The following is a 15,250-nucleotide window of genomic DNA, read 5'->3' as shown; positions in this document are numbered from 1 at the left end:
TACGCCAGCTAGCTCGGCTCGTCGCGTGGTCACACTTCTGCCGTATGCCGTGGCCCACGAACGACCTTGAGCCGCCGTTGCCTAGCAACGCCGCAGCCGCGCTCCAACAGATGGCACCACCGTCGTCGCCGCTCGCTCCACCAGATGTGCTCCGCTGGGTAGAGGGAGAGGAGGTGTCGCTTCGCGAGGGTATATGTATATGCGCTTCGCCTCAGTGGATTCTAGTCGTTATGGAGAGCGCGAAAGAGAGGCAACAACGAAAGAACAAAGAAAGGAAGAAAACCACAGCCAATTTTCTTTTTCCCATCTTTGGAGGCAGCTGTCAGTTCCGAAAGGCTCGTATGAAATTTTGTTGTATTCTTTTCTCCATAGTGTTGCTGCACTCGACAGCTACACAATGCCCACAAGCGTACGATCCAAAGTTCTTATTACTGCAAGGAGGCACATAAAAGGCAGGACAAACATGAGTAGCAGTCGGTAACCACTTCCTAAACTAGTGGTTACATCTACAAGAAATGACATGGATGCTGCACATAGGACAAATGTCGACGCAAGTAATTGGGTTTTTGGCACACTTTCAAAATTCATGGTTACCAATGTAAGAAAGGATACAAACACAAAATACGATACGACGCAAATAGTTATTGTGTCATGTCTCAGTCTTTTCATGTGCTAAGTAACTATGACTTTGGAAATGATTAAACAATTAGTGATTACCGAACTACTTGAATTACCATGTGTACCCGCCCATAAATTCTTTTATGTTGGCTCCGCCACATGATAAAAAACATGGCTCCAGGAAATGACAAGTCTTGTGGTAGGAAGGTGAATGGTTTTCGTTTTATTGGCTTCCTCAAATCTACAGTCATGAAAAGTGATCGGCAAACAAAACAGTCCCTTGTTTTGGGTTCTTCAGGATAACAACAGGGGAAGGATAAAAAGAAAAATGACTAGCAATGCTAGGCTTGTCAAAGGAGCAGTTGATACGGTGCCTTTTGTTCTGCTCGGTCCATCTCAGTGCAAGAGTAGACAACTGCAGAAACGAATGCGTTGCTTTCGTAGCACATTGAGCCTGCCTGGGTCGCAGTGAAAAGTAATTCAGACAACACACCTAGTACAGATGAGCTTGTGCACTGAGCAAACTGTTTTGCTCTATTCTGATAGCTCGTCAAGGGCAACCTCAAGCAAGAGGCTCCGTCAACTCTGTAATCCATTTGGCCACAATCTATTAAACTCCACAATCTATTACACTTACGAGCTTTCCTTTTTCAAAAAAACGCTATAGGCAACTTCACCGGTATACTAACATCAATAGATTCGTAACGTGTACGCAAATCGTCTCTGTTCATTAGGCCAGTCTCTGAACTGGGATATGCAACCATGCTGACACAACTGGGCTGCACATACTACATGGTCTGCTACCATTATAGGTACAAAGCGAGGTATTGCATGTTTTACAATCACCCAGTGCAGTACACATTACATGTGTAATGTCTGACCATCGGAGCCCAAAAGAGGCTTCAGGCATAAAGGCGCATCTTGCGGAACAACTCCCGGATGCAAAACATTGCACACTGTACATTGCACACCCTTTGAGGGTTTTCATTCTTAATCTCAATATGGTAAAAACTATTCTAAGGGGCTACAGTAGTGTTTGTTCAATGCTGGCATTGTTTTCACAATAAATGTACGTCAGTCTCACCACAAAGAACTTGTGATAAAGGTATATCACGAGAAAGTAGTGTTCAGGCTTTCTAGCCACGGTCCCCGCAAGCTTCCTCAGCAAAACCATATGCTGCACATGCTGAAACACAAACACTTCATCTGACTAACAATCTTAGGCACACAGTAGGTCACATGCACATGTCAAACGTGTCTTACGCCTGCACCTGACAAGTAGCACAGACTTATACTAACACTCAATGAGTGAGTACACTGTGTCCAGCTCATGCACTCTGAAACTGAAAGATGCAATCTGCGCTAGAGCTGACAGATAGTTAAGTGATGAAATTTGATTAGTTTCACAACACCTGTTTCAGTAAGCTTTTCTGGCCGCTTGCATTGTCATTGTTTTTGCAATTGTATTCATTTAAAGTGTTGTCAATTTTTGTACACTAGTGCATACGCTTGTAAATATACTTGTATTCATTTGAAGATGTACTGTTCTGAAGCACTGAAGCCATTTTTTTTTCCAGGAAGCCTAAGTTTTGTGCTCATATGACAGCCAGCTGACACTCGTGAAATTATTTTGTAGCATTACAAAAGGAAGACATGAGACATATGAAAAAGATCTTGCTAATCGCTACTACGACGACGATGACGCCCGAGCAATTAAGCGTGCAAACCTCAGCCCAGGCTTTCGCAGAGCTCTGCTCTTTCTTTCTGTTTCGGCGCCGGCATTTCGAGTGGTGTTACCAAAGGACTTAAAAATGGAAAGAGCCGAGCTTGCGAATGCTTCGAAACAATGACCCCAGGCTGAGAGCTGCTACCTGGTGTTAGCAAGCAGAAGCTTCCATCTCTGTAGTGTGTCAACTAACAGAGACATGTCAGTTTAATGATTACATATGTGTTCATCATAAATCTGAAAGCACAACTAAGTTTATTACGCTATAGAATTGGCCTTATCTAGACTCAGCTTCACGTTTTGAGACCTGAAGCTAGATCTGTAAAACTGCAGTTTCGGGGGACTAACCCCATCTCTGGAAAGATGCTGCAGGCTTCTTTCAATCAGTGAACCAGAGTAAAATGACCGAACAAACACGGGCAGTCTCTCCAGTCTTAATACGTCTTCTCCCAAGTTATGGTGGCTAGCTAAAACGACAGCAATTGGTTAAGGTGTCAGGTAACCTCTCTAGGCCCATGCATTACCATCAAGACGTACCCTCCACACACACAGAATTCCACCACACAATGACACACATGAGCAAAGACTTTTCCAGAGGCCACCAAAATAGCACCGCTCGAGAGAAAGACAGACATAGAAAACTGTAAAAATACAATTTGTTCCACTCGTAAAAGCAGGCTTGGCTCACCTGTCCAGTTAAAATGAGCTAAGGACCTATCATAGTGCCCAGAGCTTTTTAAGCTAAGAATTCTTGCCAGTTCTATAAAGTTCAACAAATATGACACTGTAGTAAGTTGAAACTTCCTATGGTCTCAAAGGCCCACGACACTTCTTTTCCTGTATGTGCACGTTCATGCACATAAAGTACTTCGAAAATGTGCAAGAGATGCAGGCAGGAAACTAGGCATATAAAAAGAAACTTTTTTCTTTGCTACTGAAGGAAAGATCACTTTGAGCAACTTTGCTTAAGTATGATACTTGGTATGGAACTTTTTATTAGACTAGCCTGAGAGCAATCACACTCCGAGTCACGAGAGTATAAAAAAAAAAGAAAAGAGGAAAATAGGGCACACAAAGGCGCGACACCGGTGTTTAAAATTATCTTCTTTTTCCCACAGACAAACCGCCCTCGGCCTCCCAGCAAGACATGCCACACAACAAATGCTTGCCGCTTACTTTGCCAGGGAAGACTCGTATAAACATAGCCGGAGCTGTGTAGAAAACAACGTATAAGAAATTGGTGTGAAAACAAAAGAAATGCCTGTGCAGCTGTAGAGATGGATCGGGGGGACACAGAATAACGGAGGTGGCTGAATGAAGAACCCGACGATAAACACAAAACAAGGCAACCACTCTTGCGACTTCACTCGGATGTCCGTCTTCTCCCTCTCCAGGAGTCCTCCTTCGATGCTTGGCAGCAGAGAGAACTTGCCTGTAGTACAGCAGAGAGTCCACTCGCACACACACGCAACCTGAAAAGGAATGAAGAACTGATACTGTAGACAGGCGGTGATCCCAGGAGGCAAGCAACACTACGCTAGTCGCCGAGCCATTTCGCGAAGCTCTGGAAAGGCCAAGCTGTGCATGCGCGAAGACGTGGGACACACAGCTGGTGCACCGGGGCAGCGGCGCGCTTTCCATCGCCTCCCCGACAGTCTCCCTCTCTGATGCCCTAGGGATTGCGCCATCTGCGTGGTATGTGGTGTATATAAAATTGGCAGTGGCTTAGCTCTGCTATGCCAGGATATACGTAGCGTGAGGGAGGGCGAGGTGTCCACATCTCGGTGGACACGTGAACCTCGGGGAAGGACATAACTGCCCTCTTGCTTTAAGCCATGTGGCTGCTTTAAGCTATGTGGCAGTAGCGACAGGCGTGCCCTGCATACATCTCGAACTGCCCTCTTGCTTTAAGCCATGTGGCTGCTTTAAGCCATGTGGCGGTAGCGACAGGCGTGCCCTGCATACATCTCGAACTGCCCTCTTGCTTTAAGCCATGTGGCGGTAGCGACAGGCGTGCCCTGCATACATCTCGAACTGCCCTCTTGCTTTAAGCCATGTGGCTGCTTTAAGCCATGTGGCGGTAGCGACAGGTGTGCACAGGTGTGCCCTGCATGCATTGGCAACATTGTGCCAGAAACACTGAATGTTGTGTTGGGGCATTGACATGTTTTTCGGTCACTTCCAGTGTCCAATTCACCTTCCAGAACACCTTCCACGATCATTTTAAGGAAAGGAAGTGCGCATAATGGCTCCCTGGGTCAGTGGATACCTGAATCATGCTTATAGGTACATGGAGTGATGAGAGAGAGATGCCAGCTGCAAAAATTGGTAAATTGGTTTTTGAGGAAAGGAAATGGTGCAGTATCTGTACCACATATATCCAGGACACCTGAACTGCGCTGTAAGGGAAGGGAGGTAGGTGGGAGTGAAAGAAGGAAGAGAGGAAGAAGTGCCGTAATGGAGGTCTCCGGAATAATTTCGACCATCTGGGGATCTTTAACGTGCACTGACATCGCACAGCACACGGGCGCCTCTTGCGTTTCGCCTCCATCGAAACGCGGCCGCTGCGGTCGGGCTCGAACCCGGGTACTCCGACTCGGTAGACGAGCGCCTTACCACTGAACCACCGCGGTGGGTCAACATGAGCTGCAGGCATTGACAAGGTTGTGCCTTCAGCCATAAGCCATTCGCGTTCACTGTGTTCACTGGGGTTGGCATTGTCAACGTTTTACACTCTGATCATTTTATGGAAAGGAAGGCGAGCCTGTGCTTAGTGATATCACTTGCTCCTCGCGCATGCGCAGTATGGTCATGCAAGAGCATGCGAAACAGCGACACTGTGGGCAGTGTAGTTCATGCAACACTATATTTTCGCAGTCCCCCAGGTTTAACCAGAGCTAAACCACAGCCAATTTTTTTATTAATATTGGTCTTCATTTATCTCTTTTCTGCACCAGCCGTAACCACCTATTTGAGAAAATCTCCTAATATCATCCGCCCACCTTAATCTCTTCCATCCCATGCTATGTTCCACGGTTTCTTTCCTTTAAAATCCACTCTGTTACTGAAAAAAACCATCACGGGTATGTTTACAGTAATACAAGTGTTGCTGAAACACATTTTGCGTCATTTAATTTCCGCTGGAATGCCATTAAATGGACTTTGTTCGAAGGTAAACAGCAACTGCCATGGCCAGCAACTTCTAGCATTTTTTAAAATTTTATTGATAAACCACTACTAGAACTTGTTGCCTCGGCAACCTCTTTTCCTTCCATTTTCTTATTTTACTGAACAACCCCTACTACTGCTTGTTCCCTCATTCACACTGCGGTCTTTGCATATCTTAACATCACCGATATCATTTCCACTTCCCTAGCTCAATGAATCTTCCTTAACCTAAGTGCTTTTCATTAGCCCCCCCCCCCCCCCCTCCCCCCCCCCCCTCCCCCCCTCCGTGAACCCTGGGGAGTTCCCCCACATTGAACACCTCATTCTCCCCTAGTTCACTGAATCTTCCTTAATCTAAGTGCTTTTCATTAGCCTCCCGTGAACCCTGGGGAGTTTCCCCACAATGAACCCCTCATTCCCTCCCTCACTCACCTTGTTTTGCCGCCGGCACGTCCCAGGCGAGAAAACCAGAAAGGGAAAGAGGGAGGAAGCGGTGATGACGTCCCACACTGAACACAATGCGCTGGGGAAGAAGACGAAGGCCCTGGGGAAGACGGTGAAGGAGAAGAGCATCATCAGTCCTTCTTCTTGGTGGCCTCGGACTTTCCGTTCTTGGCGGTGTCCCCCTTGCCCTCGCCGCCGCGGCTCGAGGTGAGCGCACGGCCCAGCGCGTCCCACACGCCCCCCAGGAAGACGGCGCAGAAGAGGTTCTCGAAGGGCAGGAACGGGTCGTGGATACCCAGCAGCATGGCCGACAGCTTGAAGTACAGCAGGAACACCACGATGCCCAGGTAGACGAGCGCGTGCGGCGCCGATATGAACTCTGTCTTCTTGTCCAGCACAAAGATGATGGAGGCCACCAGGCAGGCCTTGGTGGGACTGCACGACAGAACCAACAGAGTTATTAGTCGCAGCCCCGATTTCTTTTTTTAGAGCACAGCTTTTTGGTGCCCGTTTCGCGGCATTGCCGCCACCGTTGTCCCTCGTAACCAGCTCCGTAAATGGGGCAGTGCTTTAAGCCACGTGGCGGTAGTGACAGATGTGCACTGCATGCATTAGCATTGACAACGTTGTACCAGAAACGTGGCGTTGAAGCCATAGGCCGTCGGCGTTGAGTTTTTTAAATGTGGTCACAGAGAAAAATGAACACAAGAGCGCTGCAGTGCATTCAACGCACACTGATAATTCTGCACTCATATCATACGCTCACGGTTTACCTGAGTTCTCTCTACTCTGCTCCATTATCTCACTAACATACATTTGTGCCCACTTTCTCCTGCAACCTTCCTACAGATATGCAAAGGTCGATGTGCCACATATTGACACTGCTGTGAAACAAAATGCACAGGCAAGTGGCTGTTGGGGAGACAGGACTGTTTTACAAGATCCTGGGTGGATGGATTGTGACAGCGTCCCCTCTGAATTGCCGTGATTTGGAACGTATGCGCTCGGCTTCGGAACAGGTTTTCACTGGCTGTTCTCTAGTGATGCAGTAGAAAAATGAAATGAAGGGAATTATTTGCGCCGATGCATTACATTATTTGTTAAATTACATTACTAACCAATCCATGTCTTAATGCTAGCTTGCTGATAATTTGAGGTGAGGGAATACAATCAAATTCTTCGTAATTTAACTTAAAGTGGACTGACTATTCGTCTGAGTTATGTGAAGGCCGAATTAAGCTGAACCTTCTGAAATACACTCGGCTGATGAAGCCAAAGCATAACTTCAGATAATTGGAAGTTTAAATTAAACGAGTTTAAATTAACAGATCTGCAGCACCGTCATTTCCGCTGCAATTTACGGAAAGAAAAGCCATCAACATGTTTCAAGTATGAAAGATTCTTTCGAGTGCGATACAACACTAGAAAAAACAACAATCTATACCAAGCCTAACATACCGAAACTTATATATTCACATCTAACTTAAGCCAACAGAACACCCTAAAGCAGTAAGGGTCTTTTGTCTTAGCCTACGAGAACATGACAAAGTAGGTCTCATAGTTGTGGCCATGTATCCATATATATTTCAGTGTATGGACATGAGACATTCATGGGCAACCTGAGGAGACTGAACGTTCCATTGGATGATGTCTCTCATATCATGTACCCTGAGGGCTCCCGAACTGAGCGGCGATCAGAGTCAAAATCACTGCTCAAGTTTTTAGAGGACACTGGCCTTATGGAACAGTGGTAAAAACACAATCATTCAAATCAGTGACTCAAGTGGAGTAGTTGCAGACAGGTCACTATAGAGCTAATCCGGCCTTTATGCCGCTACTACCACCACCACCACATATAGCAATGAATAATTACAATACCCAACCCTCATGAGCATCCACTCAGGGTTCTCCTGCAGCTGAAAAGAGAAATCTACTCACAAGCTTGGCTGCATGATCTCCATGGCTCCTGGAGTCCAGAAGCCTCGAAGTAGCCGTTCAAACACCTTGAGAAACGATGACCCATTACCTGCAGTGACAACAGAAAAACAGCTGTACTTTCTTGTTTGGTTTAAGGGGTTCAAAGTCCCAGAGTGACTCAGGCTATGAGGGACGCCGTAGTGAAGGGCTCCGGAGATTTCGACCACCTGGTGGTCTGTAACGTGCACTGACAGCGCACAGTGCACGGGCCTCTAGTTGTACTTTCTAATGCATAAAAATAATTAAGTAGTTACTTGGACCTCACGAGGGAAGTGAGATTATTTGAACTTCACGCCAAAAACATTTGCAACAAAAGTTTTCGACAGTGTTTTTTTAAACGCATCCACCAACACCTAACATCATGCTTAGGTAATGTCAGGAGACGGAGGGAGCATTTTAAGAGACGTTTCTGTAAGAGTAGTCAGGGGACAGCTACCCTCTTTCAACATTTTCCATGCCAAATGTTCCACTCTTAACACACCAGAATCCTTGCACCAGAAAAATCCACGAATGCAGACGTGCAAATTCTTTTAGACACACTAAATTTAGCTTAGTAAGGCATGTTGCCGCGCTAGTTGGTTTAGCATAGGTTTTATTCCAAGTTTCAAGACACTAAATTTAAGTTTGACCATGTCAGAACTTTTGCAGCAGTTGCGATCTAAGGCTCCCAGGGAGGGCTATGACAGCTTTCACACTAAAAATGACAGGAAAGGGTACCAGACCTTTGACAACGCCGATGATGATCATAATGAGGTAGCCGTTGGGGTACACCTTGGCAGCATGCATGACCCCATCGTGCACTTTCTTGCACCGCGTGACTTCCTTCATTAACGCTATCACCAACTTGCAAGGGAAGAACTTGCAGATCTTGTACACGATGTCGAAGGGCGAGTAGAAGATGGCATACCTGTTGGAAGAGAAATAACACTGGAATATGCAACAGTGCAACGTGTTATGGTTTTTCACAATTTAGCCAGTCTGCTGAACTCACAGCAACATCATCATCATCATCAGCCTGACTACGCCCACTGCAGGGCAAAGGCCTCTCCCATGTCTCTCCAATTAACACTGTCCTTCGCCAGTTGCGGCCACCGTATCCCCGCAAACTTCTTGATCTCATCTGCCCACCTAACTTTCCACCGCCCCCTGCTATGCTTGCCTTCTCTTGGAATCCACTCCGTTACCCTTAAGGACCAGCGGTTATCCTGCCTTTGCATGACATGCCCTGCCCAAGCCCACTTCTTCCTCTTGATTTCAACTAGGATGTCATTAACCCGCGTTTGTTCCCTCACCCACTCCGCGACAATTGCAATCTTAAGAAAATATAGGAAAAGGCCTCAGAGAGCCCGTAGACAGAGTTCTTGCAGTGCGCTTCACAGCACTGCAATGCCATTAAGTGGGTACCAGGTAAGCAAGCATGAAGGGTTGCGAACATATAATACAAACAAATACCACAGAAAACACATAATTAGTATTCAACTGTGAGTATTACTGTTCACATTATGAATGCCACTGAGTATTGCTGTACTGAACTGATACCACCAATAACTATTACTAATCAAGCATTTTGTAAAGTGATACATTCTAGTGGATGAACAGAAGAGCTCAAAAGCCAACCCACTTCATCACACCATCAGACATTGCAATTTCGTTGTCTTTCTTCTTTTGCTTAGCATCAACGCATAGGAGCTATCATTACGAACCAGTTTTGTCACCAAATAAGTGGTTCGTATTTTTACATCTCCACAATCTCAGCTTTCATCTACACTAAGCTAGTACACCAACTTTTCACTAAAGAGAGTCAAGCAAAATTTCACCATCATAGCTCTGATCCTTGCGGTGTAGCCTCTGGTGTTCCACAGGGATCAGTTCTGGGGCCGTTGCTCTTTCTAATCTATATTAACGACTTACCTAATAACATTTCTTCTTCCATAAAACTCTTTGCTGATGATTGTGTTATTTACCGTCAAATTAAAAGCTCTGCTGACTGCCTTACCCTCCAGTCGGACCTTAATCAGATTTCCTCTTGGTGTAACACTTGGCTAATGAAGCTGAATGTAAATAAATGCAAGTTTATGAGAATTTCCCGCCACTAATCTACTCAAGTTTCCTGTGCCTATTTACTATTTGATACTCCTTTAACCCATATTTCCACATACAAGTACCTTGGTATGCATATTTGCAGTAACCTTTCCTGGCAAGCTCATGTGGACTATGTCACAAGTAACGCTAACCGTACTCTTGGTTACTTACGTCGCAACTTTTCTATGGCGCCCACTAACTTGAAACTTCTACTGTAGAGGAAGCGGCGATAGCACTTTCTATAACTAGTAGTAATGCTGACCTGATCTTCAGCGATTCAAAAACAGCCATCCGAAATTTGGCGAGGGGCAGAATATCTGTCACAGCGGCACGATTGCTGAATCGGGCCACGGAGCAAGGGACTTCGGAGGCGGAAATTGTCTGGGTACCTGCACACTCTGGGAACCCTGGGAACGAGACGGCTCACATGAATGCTCGAGGTTTCGTCAGCCGAGTAGGTGAGCCGGACGTCCCGGGAAGGTCCACGAGAGATGGGCTGGTATCCTTTCATGACATTACTAACAATTTCAGACTTGAGCGGAGGATTTACCCACCCCCGGACAAGCAATTGGTGAAGGCGCAAGGAATGCGTCTGGTGACGATTGCAGACCAGATGTTTCTTCAACCCATACGTGTTGAGCAAAATCTACCCGGACATTCAGCCGGAGTGCAAATGGTGTCACGAATTGGCAACCTATGACCACATATTATGGAGCTGTAGCATAGCACCGCCACCGGCGGACATTATGCGTGATCCTTCCCTCGAGCAGTGGGAGGCCGTGCTGGCCAGCTCAGACCCGGTCGTCCAGACCAGGGCCGTGGAGTGGGCCACCCAGGTCGCCGTCAGCCATGGGTTGATGGCCATCTAACACGGAATCGTCCACACATGCTCTCTGACGAAAATAAAGTTTTTCCGTCCATGTACTGTACAAAACACTAGTCAGGCCAAAACTTGAATATGCGTCGTCTGTATGGGACCCTCCTCTTAACTCACTAATTCTGAAAATCGAAGCCATTTAAAATCGGGCTGTCCATTTAATTTTTTTCTAACTATCATAGAACTGCAAGTGTAACTCAAATGAAAGCAAATTTAAACTTACCGGATCTTTCAATTCGTCGAAGAATTTCCCGTCTATGCCTATTTCACAAAATCTACCATTCAAACCATCGTCTCAGAGATACGTTGCTTGTACCACCATCTTACATTTCATCCCGCAGCGACCACCAGTTCAAAGTTGGCGTACCCAGCAGTCGCACCAACTTACACTTCGCCTCTTTTATCCCCAAGACTGCTAAGGAATGGAACCACCTTCCCGCTTCCATCGCCTCCATTACAGACGCCGACTTGTTTAAGAATGCTGTAATTGATTTTACATTGTAGTGCTGCGTTACCTGTTCTGTTCTTGCTGTGCATCACCCACTCCTCTCTGTAATGCTTCGGCCCTGAGAGTAAATAAATTAAATAAATAAATAAATAAATAAATAAATAAATAAATAAATAATCATTAACCTACGTCCACTGCAGAACAAAGGCCTCTATCCCACCCTTCCGACCAACCCTGCCCTGTGCCAGCTTAACTAACCTTATCCTCGCAAACTTCATCCCAAATGCCCATCTGACCCTCTGCTACCCTCTGTTACGCTTGCCCTCTCTTGAAGTACACATCGTTATCCTAAGGAACCATTGGTTACCCTGCCCTAGCAGTACATGCCCTGCCCATGCTCAGATTCCTTTTCCTGATCTGAGCTAGGTTATCTAACACTCTGTCACACCGTCTAAGAATGCCCGAAGCCAGCAGGAAACTTAACACCCATCTCCCACCCTTCATTCTCCTCCTAGCAAGCTGCTCTGCCAAGCTCGGACTCGAGCGACCAGCTATCACTGATCGAGCGGGCGCGCCGGATCACGTCAGCCATTGGGGTCCTGGACTGAGGACTCCACCCATCACGCATGACTATAAATAACTGTAAATAAACCTTTTTACCACCATCAGCTAGGTTATCATTAACTCTGTTTGTTTTCTGACCCACTCTGCTACCTTCCTGCCTATTATGGTACCCCTAGTCATTTTGAATTCCAAGCTCGGTGTGGTGTCAAAGGTTTGGGAGTGTCTTATACCCTACCAGGATGTTTGCGACATACTTTGGCTCTCTTTGGATTCTACAGTGTTAAATAGATTAGAGAATGACTGAGGGAAAGCATTTGCTTCGTTAAAGTGATAGCATATCGCCAGCAGCACGTACCACACTGCAGTGGCAAGCAGCAGCTGCTGGTTGTTCTTTAGGGCTCCCAGAATGGGCTCGCCCAGCAGGAACGCTGACAGGATCCCACCGGCAAAGATGGAGAACATGCTCGATATCCAGCATGACATGGGGTGCTTCCTGGAGAACAGCTGGGAACCTGCACAGAATTTGTCAACTCACCTACATATGTGCTCCAGCTTATGTGCTGAAAGGTGAGCTAACAGAAAACAGCACATAAGAAAGGTGTAGCGACTGCAAAAAAATAAGAGCTCACATGCAGTCATCATACCTTTCTTATGTGCTGCTTTCTGTTGAATCACAAGACCTCTTATTCCCTGAGGATCAGTACGTCCTCTTATTTTAATTACAATTCTCTAAGCACTGAGCATGCATATTTTTTAGTGACAAGACAGCTTACATTCTTAATCCCTTAGTTGCCAAGATGGGAAACATTTTGGCACCGCAAGGAAGCAGTTTTTCTTCACTGAACAGCAGCACTTAATGTCATCTGAAAGTTGCAGATCCCATTGATTGGCACGATACTAATTACTTCTCCTTACATAAAAACCACATTTGAAAATTAATTGCAGTCTGATATTAAATATATTACCCACAATCGCACATCCAATGGTAACACGGAGAAACAAGAAACATCATCATCATCATCAGCCCGACTATGCCTATTGAAGGGCAAAGTCTCTCCCATGTCTCTCCAATTAACTCTGTCCTTTGCCAACTGCGGCCACCGTATCCCCACAAACTTCTTACTCTCATCCGCCCACCTAACCTTCTGCTGCCCCCTGCTACGCTTGCCTTCTCTTGGAATCCACTCCGTTATCTTGAAGGACCACCGGTTATTTTGCCATCGCACTACATGCTCTGCCCAAGCCCATTTCTTCCTCTTGATTTCAACTAGGATGTCATTAACCCGCGTTTGTTCCCTCACTTACTCCGCCCGCTTCCGGTCTCTTAACGTTACTGCTATGCTAGCCTCACTAGATAAGGTTCTAGCGATAAACGTTGACAGATTCAGTTTCCAATGGCGGCCTGTCCAAAGCCAGAGATTCTTAGCCCCCTCCGCTGCATCACAGGTCTGACCGCCCTTTGATCAGTTGCTCCGCAGCCACTGGGGACTGAGGGCCGAAGGTTAATAGTTTTGTTCACAGAAGGTTGTGGCCAAGTACTACACGAGGGTGGCCAAATCAAGAAACAACCCAACACAAATTGTTGGATTACGACTTCAGGGTGCTTTGGCCAATTTTCAAGAACTGTACACGTCACCTATTTCACTGCTCTTATTTCAGAACAATGTGGATGCAAAATAAGAAAACACATTCAATGATGCACCCAACGTTACAAAGCACAATGCCAGCAGTGAAGCTATGTGCATCTCTATTTGCTTCAAATATGTGTCCTTTATTTACATTAACTTCAAGAGGCTGCAGGCTTGTTTTCACATTCATGCAGTGTCAGCCACCCTCACGGTAATACTGCCATGCCATTCTCGAGAGATTTTTCTGCTGCTGTCCTATTCTGTATCATATGCTATATCATACGCTGCATCATACGCTGTAACATTTATTTCATTTCCATTCCATCGTCAGCCTCAAGAAAACTACATCTATTTGCAAGTGATAGTACAGTTCCGTTGACTATGGAATGCAATTTCATTCTGCTATGCTTTCACGGCAAGTGCAGTAGCAGGCACATTCTTTGGTCGATTAAATTCTAGTCGCTGTGTACACTTCATGGGAAAACAACAAAGCTATGTGAGGAATGCGACCATGGTGAACGCAAAAACAACAGCTGCAGGGCAGCTATAGCAATTGTCAGGTGCTGGGTTCGTCAAGCTGTCGAAAACCAGTTTATATTTTATTTCGCAGACCTACATCTGTATTGCTTGTACAAGGCTGCGAATAAACCTAAGCAAACTGGAGAACGAAGTGGTGTTGGTTTTAATAGCACTTGGCAGGAATTTACGCTAGCTATTTGAGACTGTTTATTCTCAAGCCGGCTCACTCTAATGGAAGGCACCCTAGCAGATTTTACTTCAGGAACACAGTTACAACATATACACAAAATAAACACTATAACAGTTCGAAAAAAGGACATTGTGCTGTTCACATTGCTCACGATCAAAGCACTGTGAGCGCACGGCTTCAGAGCTGCATTCTCGTTTTTATTTTTGCTTTTCTCGAACACATCACGCGGGTTCTCAAGCGTAAAGCCCGCATGCCGAGAACGGTACGTGTTTTAACGCGCCACGCTACAGCGGTGCCAATCACGCAAGCACTGTTGTGTACAGAAAAGAGCAGGGGCGAACAAAACGCTCCACAGAGCGTGCCCCAAAAAAGGATCGCGGCGCTCCTCGAAAGTTTACTTCAAGCACGCAGCTTTCGCTACCCTTAGCCGCAGCATCTGGAGACGGCGCTCCCGCGAGAGCGAAAGAGCAAGAAATAAAGAGAAAGAAAAAAACTAGCTCTACGTGGAATAAGCGCCCTGCGCTTAGTTTTTCCGATCGCACGACGCAAGAAGGGAGAAAACAAATCTGGCAGCATCGCCTCCTAGAGCGAGGCTTAGAAAAGCCCCTCTCAAGACCCTTGATCGTTTCGTTTAGTGCTTGTTTGTTCGTTTTTGAGCACCCTCAAGGGTACACTCGACCCGGGAGCCGAGGCGGCCGGAGGTTTCGTTCTTACCGGGTCCCAAATCCTCGCGCAGGTACAGGCATGTGATCACGCAGTGGGCAAGGTCGAAGTACGGGTACATCTTGAGCTTTGTCACCTGGTTGGCGACATCGAGAAACATTTCGGGATCCATTTTTAAGTCCTTTGCCTTCGAGGGTGCCGGAGCGCCCGCTCGCTGTTCGGGAATCGTGCGGAATCGTAAATAGCACGCGCGCAGCGGGTCTCTAGCGGACAGTCTCCTCCATTGCGCATGCGCGGAAGATGAGAGCAAGGTGCGTGGTGGTGGAGGGTAAGGTTCAGTGTGTCT

The 15,250-nt window shown here is 46.4% G+C and overlaps 1 protein-coding gene across 1 annotated transcript; it reads right to left on the bottom strand.

Annotated features, from left to right (window-relative positions):
• Window positions 1-818: 818 nt before the first annotated feature.
• Window positions 819-15,186, bottom strand: LOC149366220 (trimeric intracellular cation channel type 1B.1). Its single transcript, XM_089549476.1, has 6 exons — window positions 14,956-15,186; window positions 12,260-12,416; window positions 8,656-8,840; window positions 7,895-7,982; window positions 5,945-6,391; window positions 819-3,816 (listed from the first exon to the last, which is right to left on the bottom strand). Exons 1-5 carry the CDS (start codon window positions 15,074-15,076, stop codon window positions 6,088-6,090), a joined length of 855 nt encoding a protein of 284 aa, XP_089405602.1. The 5' UTR covers window positions 15,077-15,186; the 3' UTR covers window positions 819-3,816; window positions 5,945-6,087.
• Window positions 15,187-15,250: the final 64 nt, after the last annotated feature.

Source organism: Amblyomma mixtum, chromosome 1 (assembly GCF_055824585.1).
Source record: "Amblyomma mixtum isolate Tamu chromosome 1, ASM5582458v1, whole genome shotgun sequence".
Lineage (NCBI taxonomy): Eukaryota > Metazoa > Arthropoda > Arachnida > Ixodida > Ixodidae > Amblyomma > Amblyomma mixtum.
Note: the sequence above shows the minus strand (reverse complement) of the source record. Positions and strands in the feature narration are given on the sequence as shown.

Coding starts and splice junctions, on each gene's coding strand:
- LOC149366220 (XM_089549476.1), bottom strand. CDS start 15,076: ATGGATCCCGAAATGTTTCTCGATGTCGCCAACCAGGTGACAAAGCTC. Junction 8,841..12,259: donor CTGCTTGCCACTGCAGTGTG/GTACGTGCTGCT, acceptor CTCTTCCAACAG/GTATGCCATCTTCTACTCGC. Junction 7,983..8,655: donor CATCATCGGCGTTGTCAAAG/GTCTGGTACCCT, acceptor TTGTCACTGCAG/GTAATGGGTCATCGTTTCTC.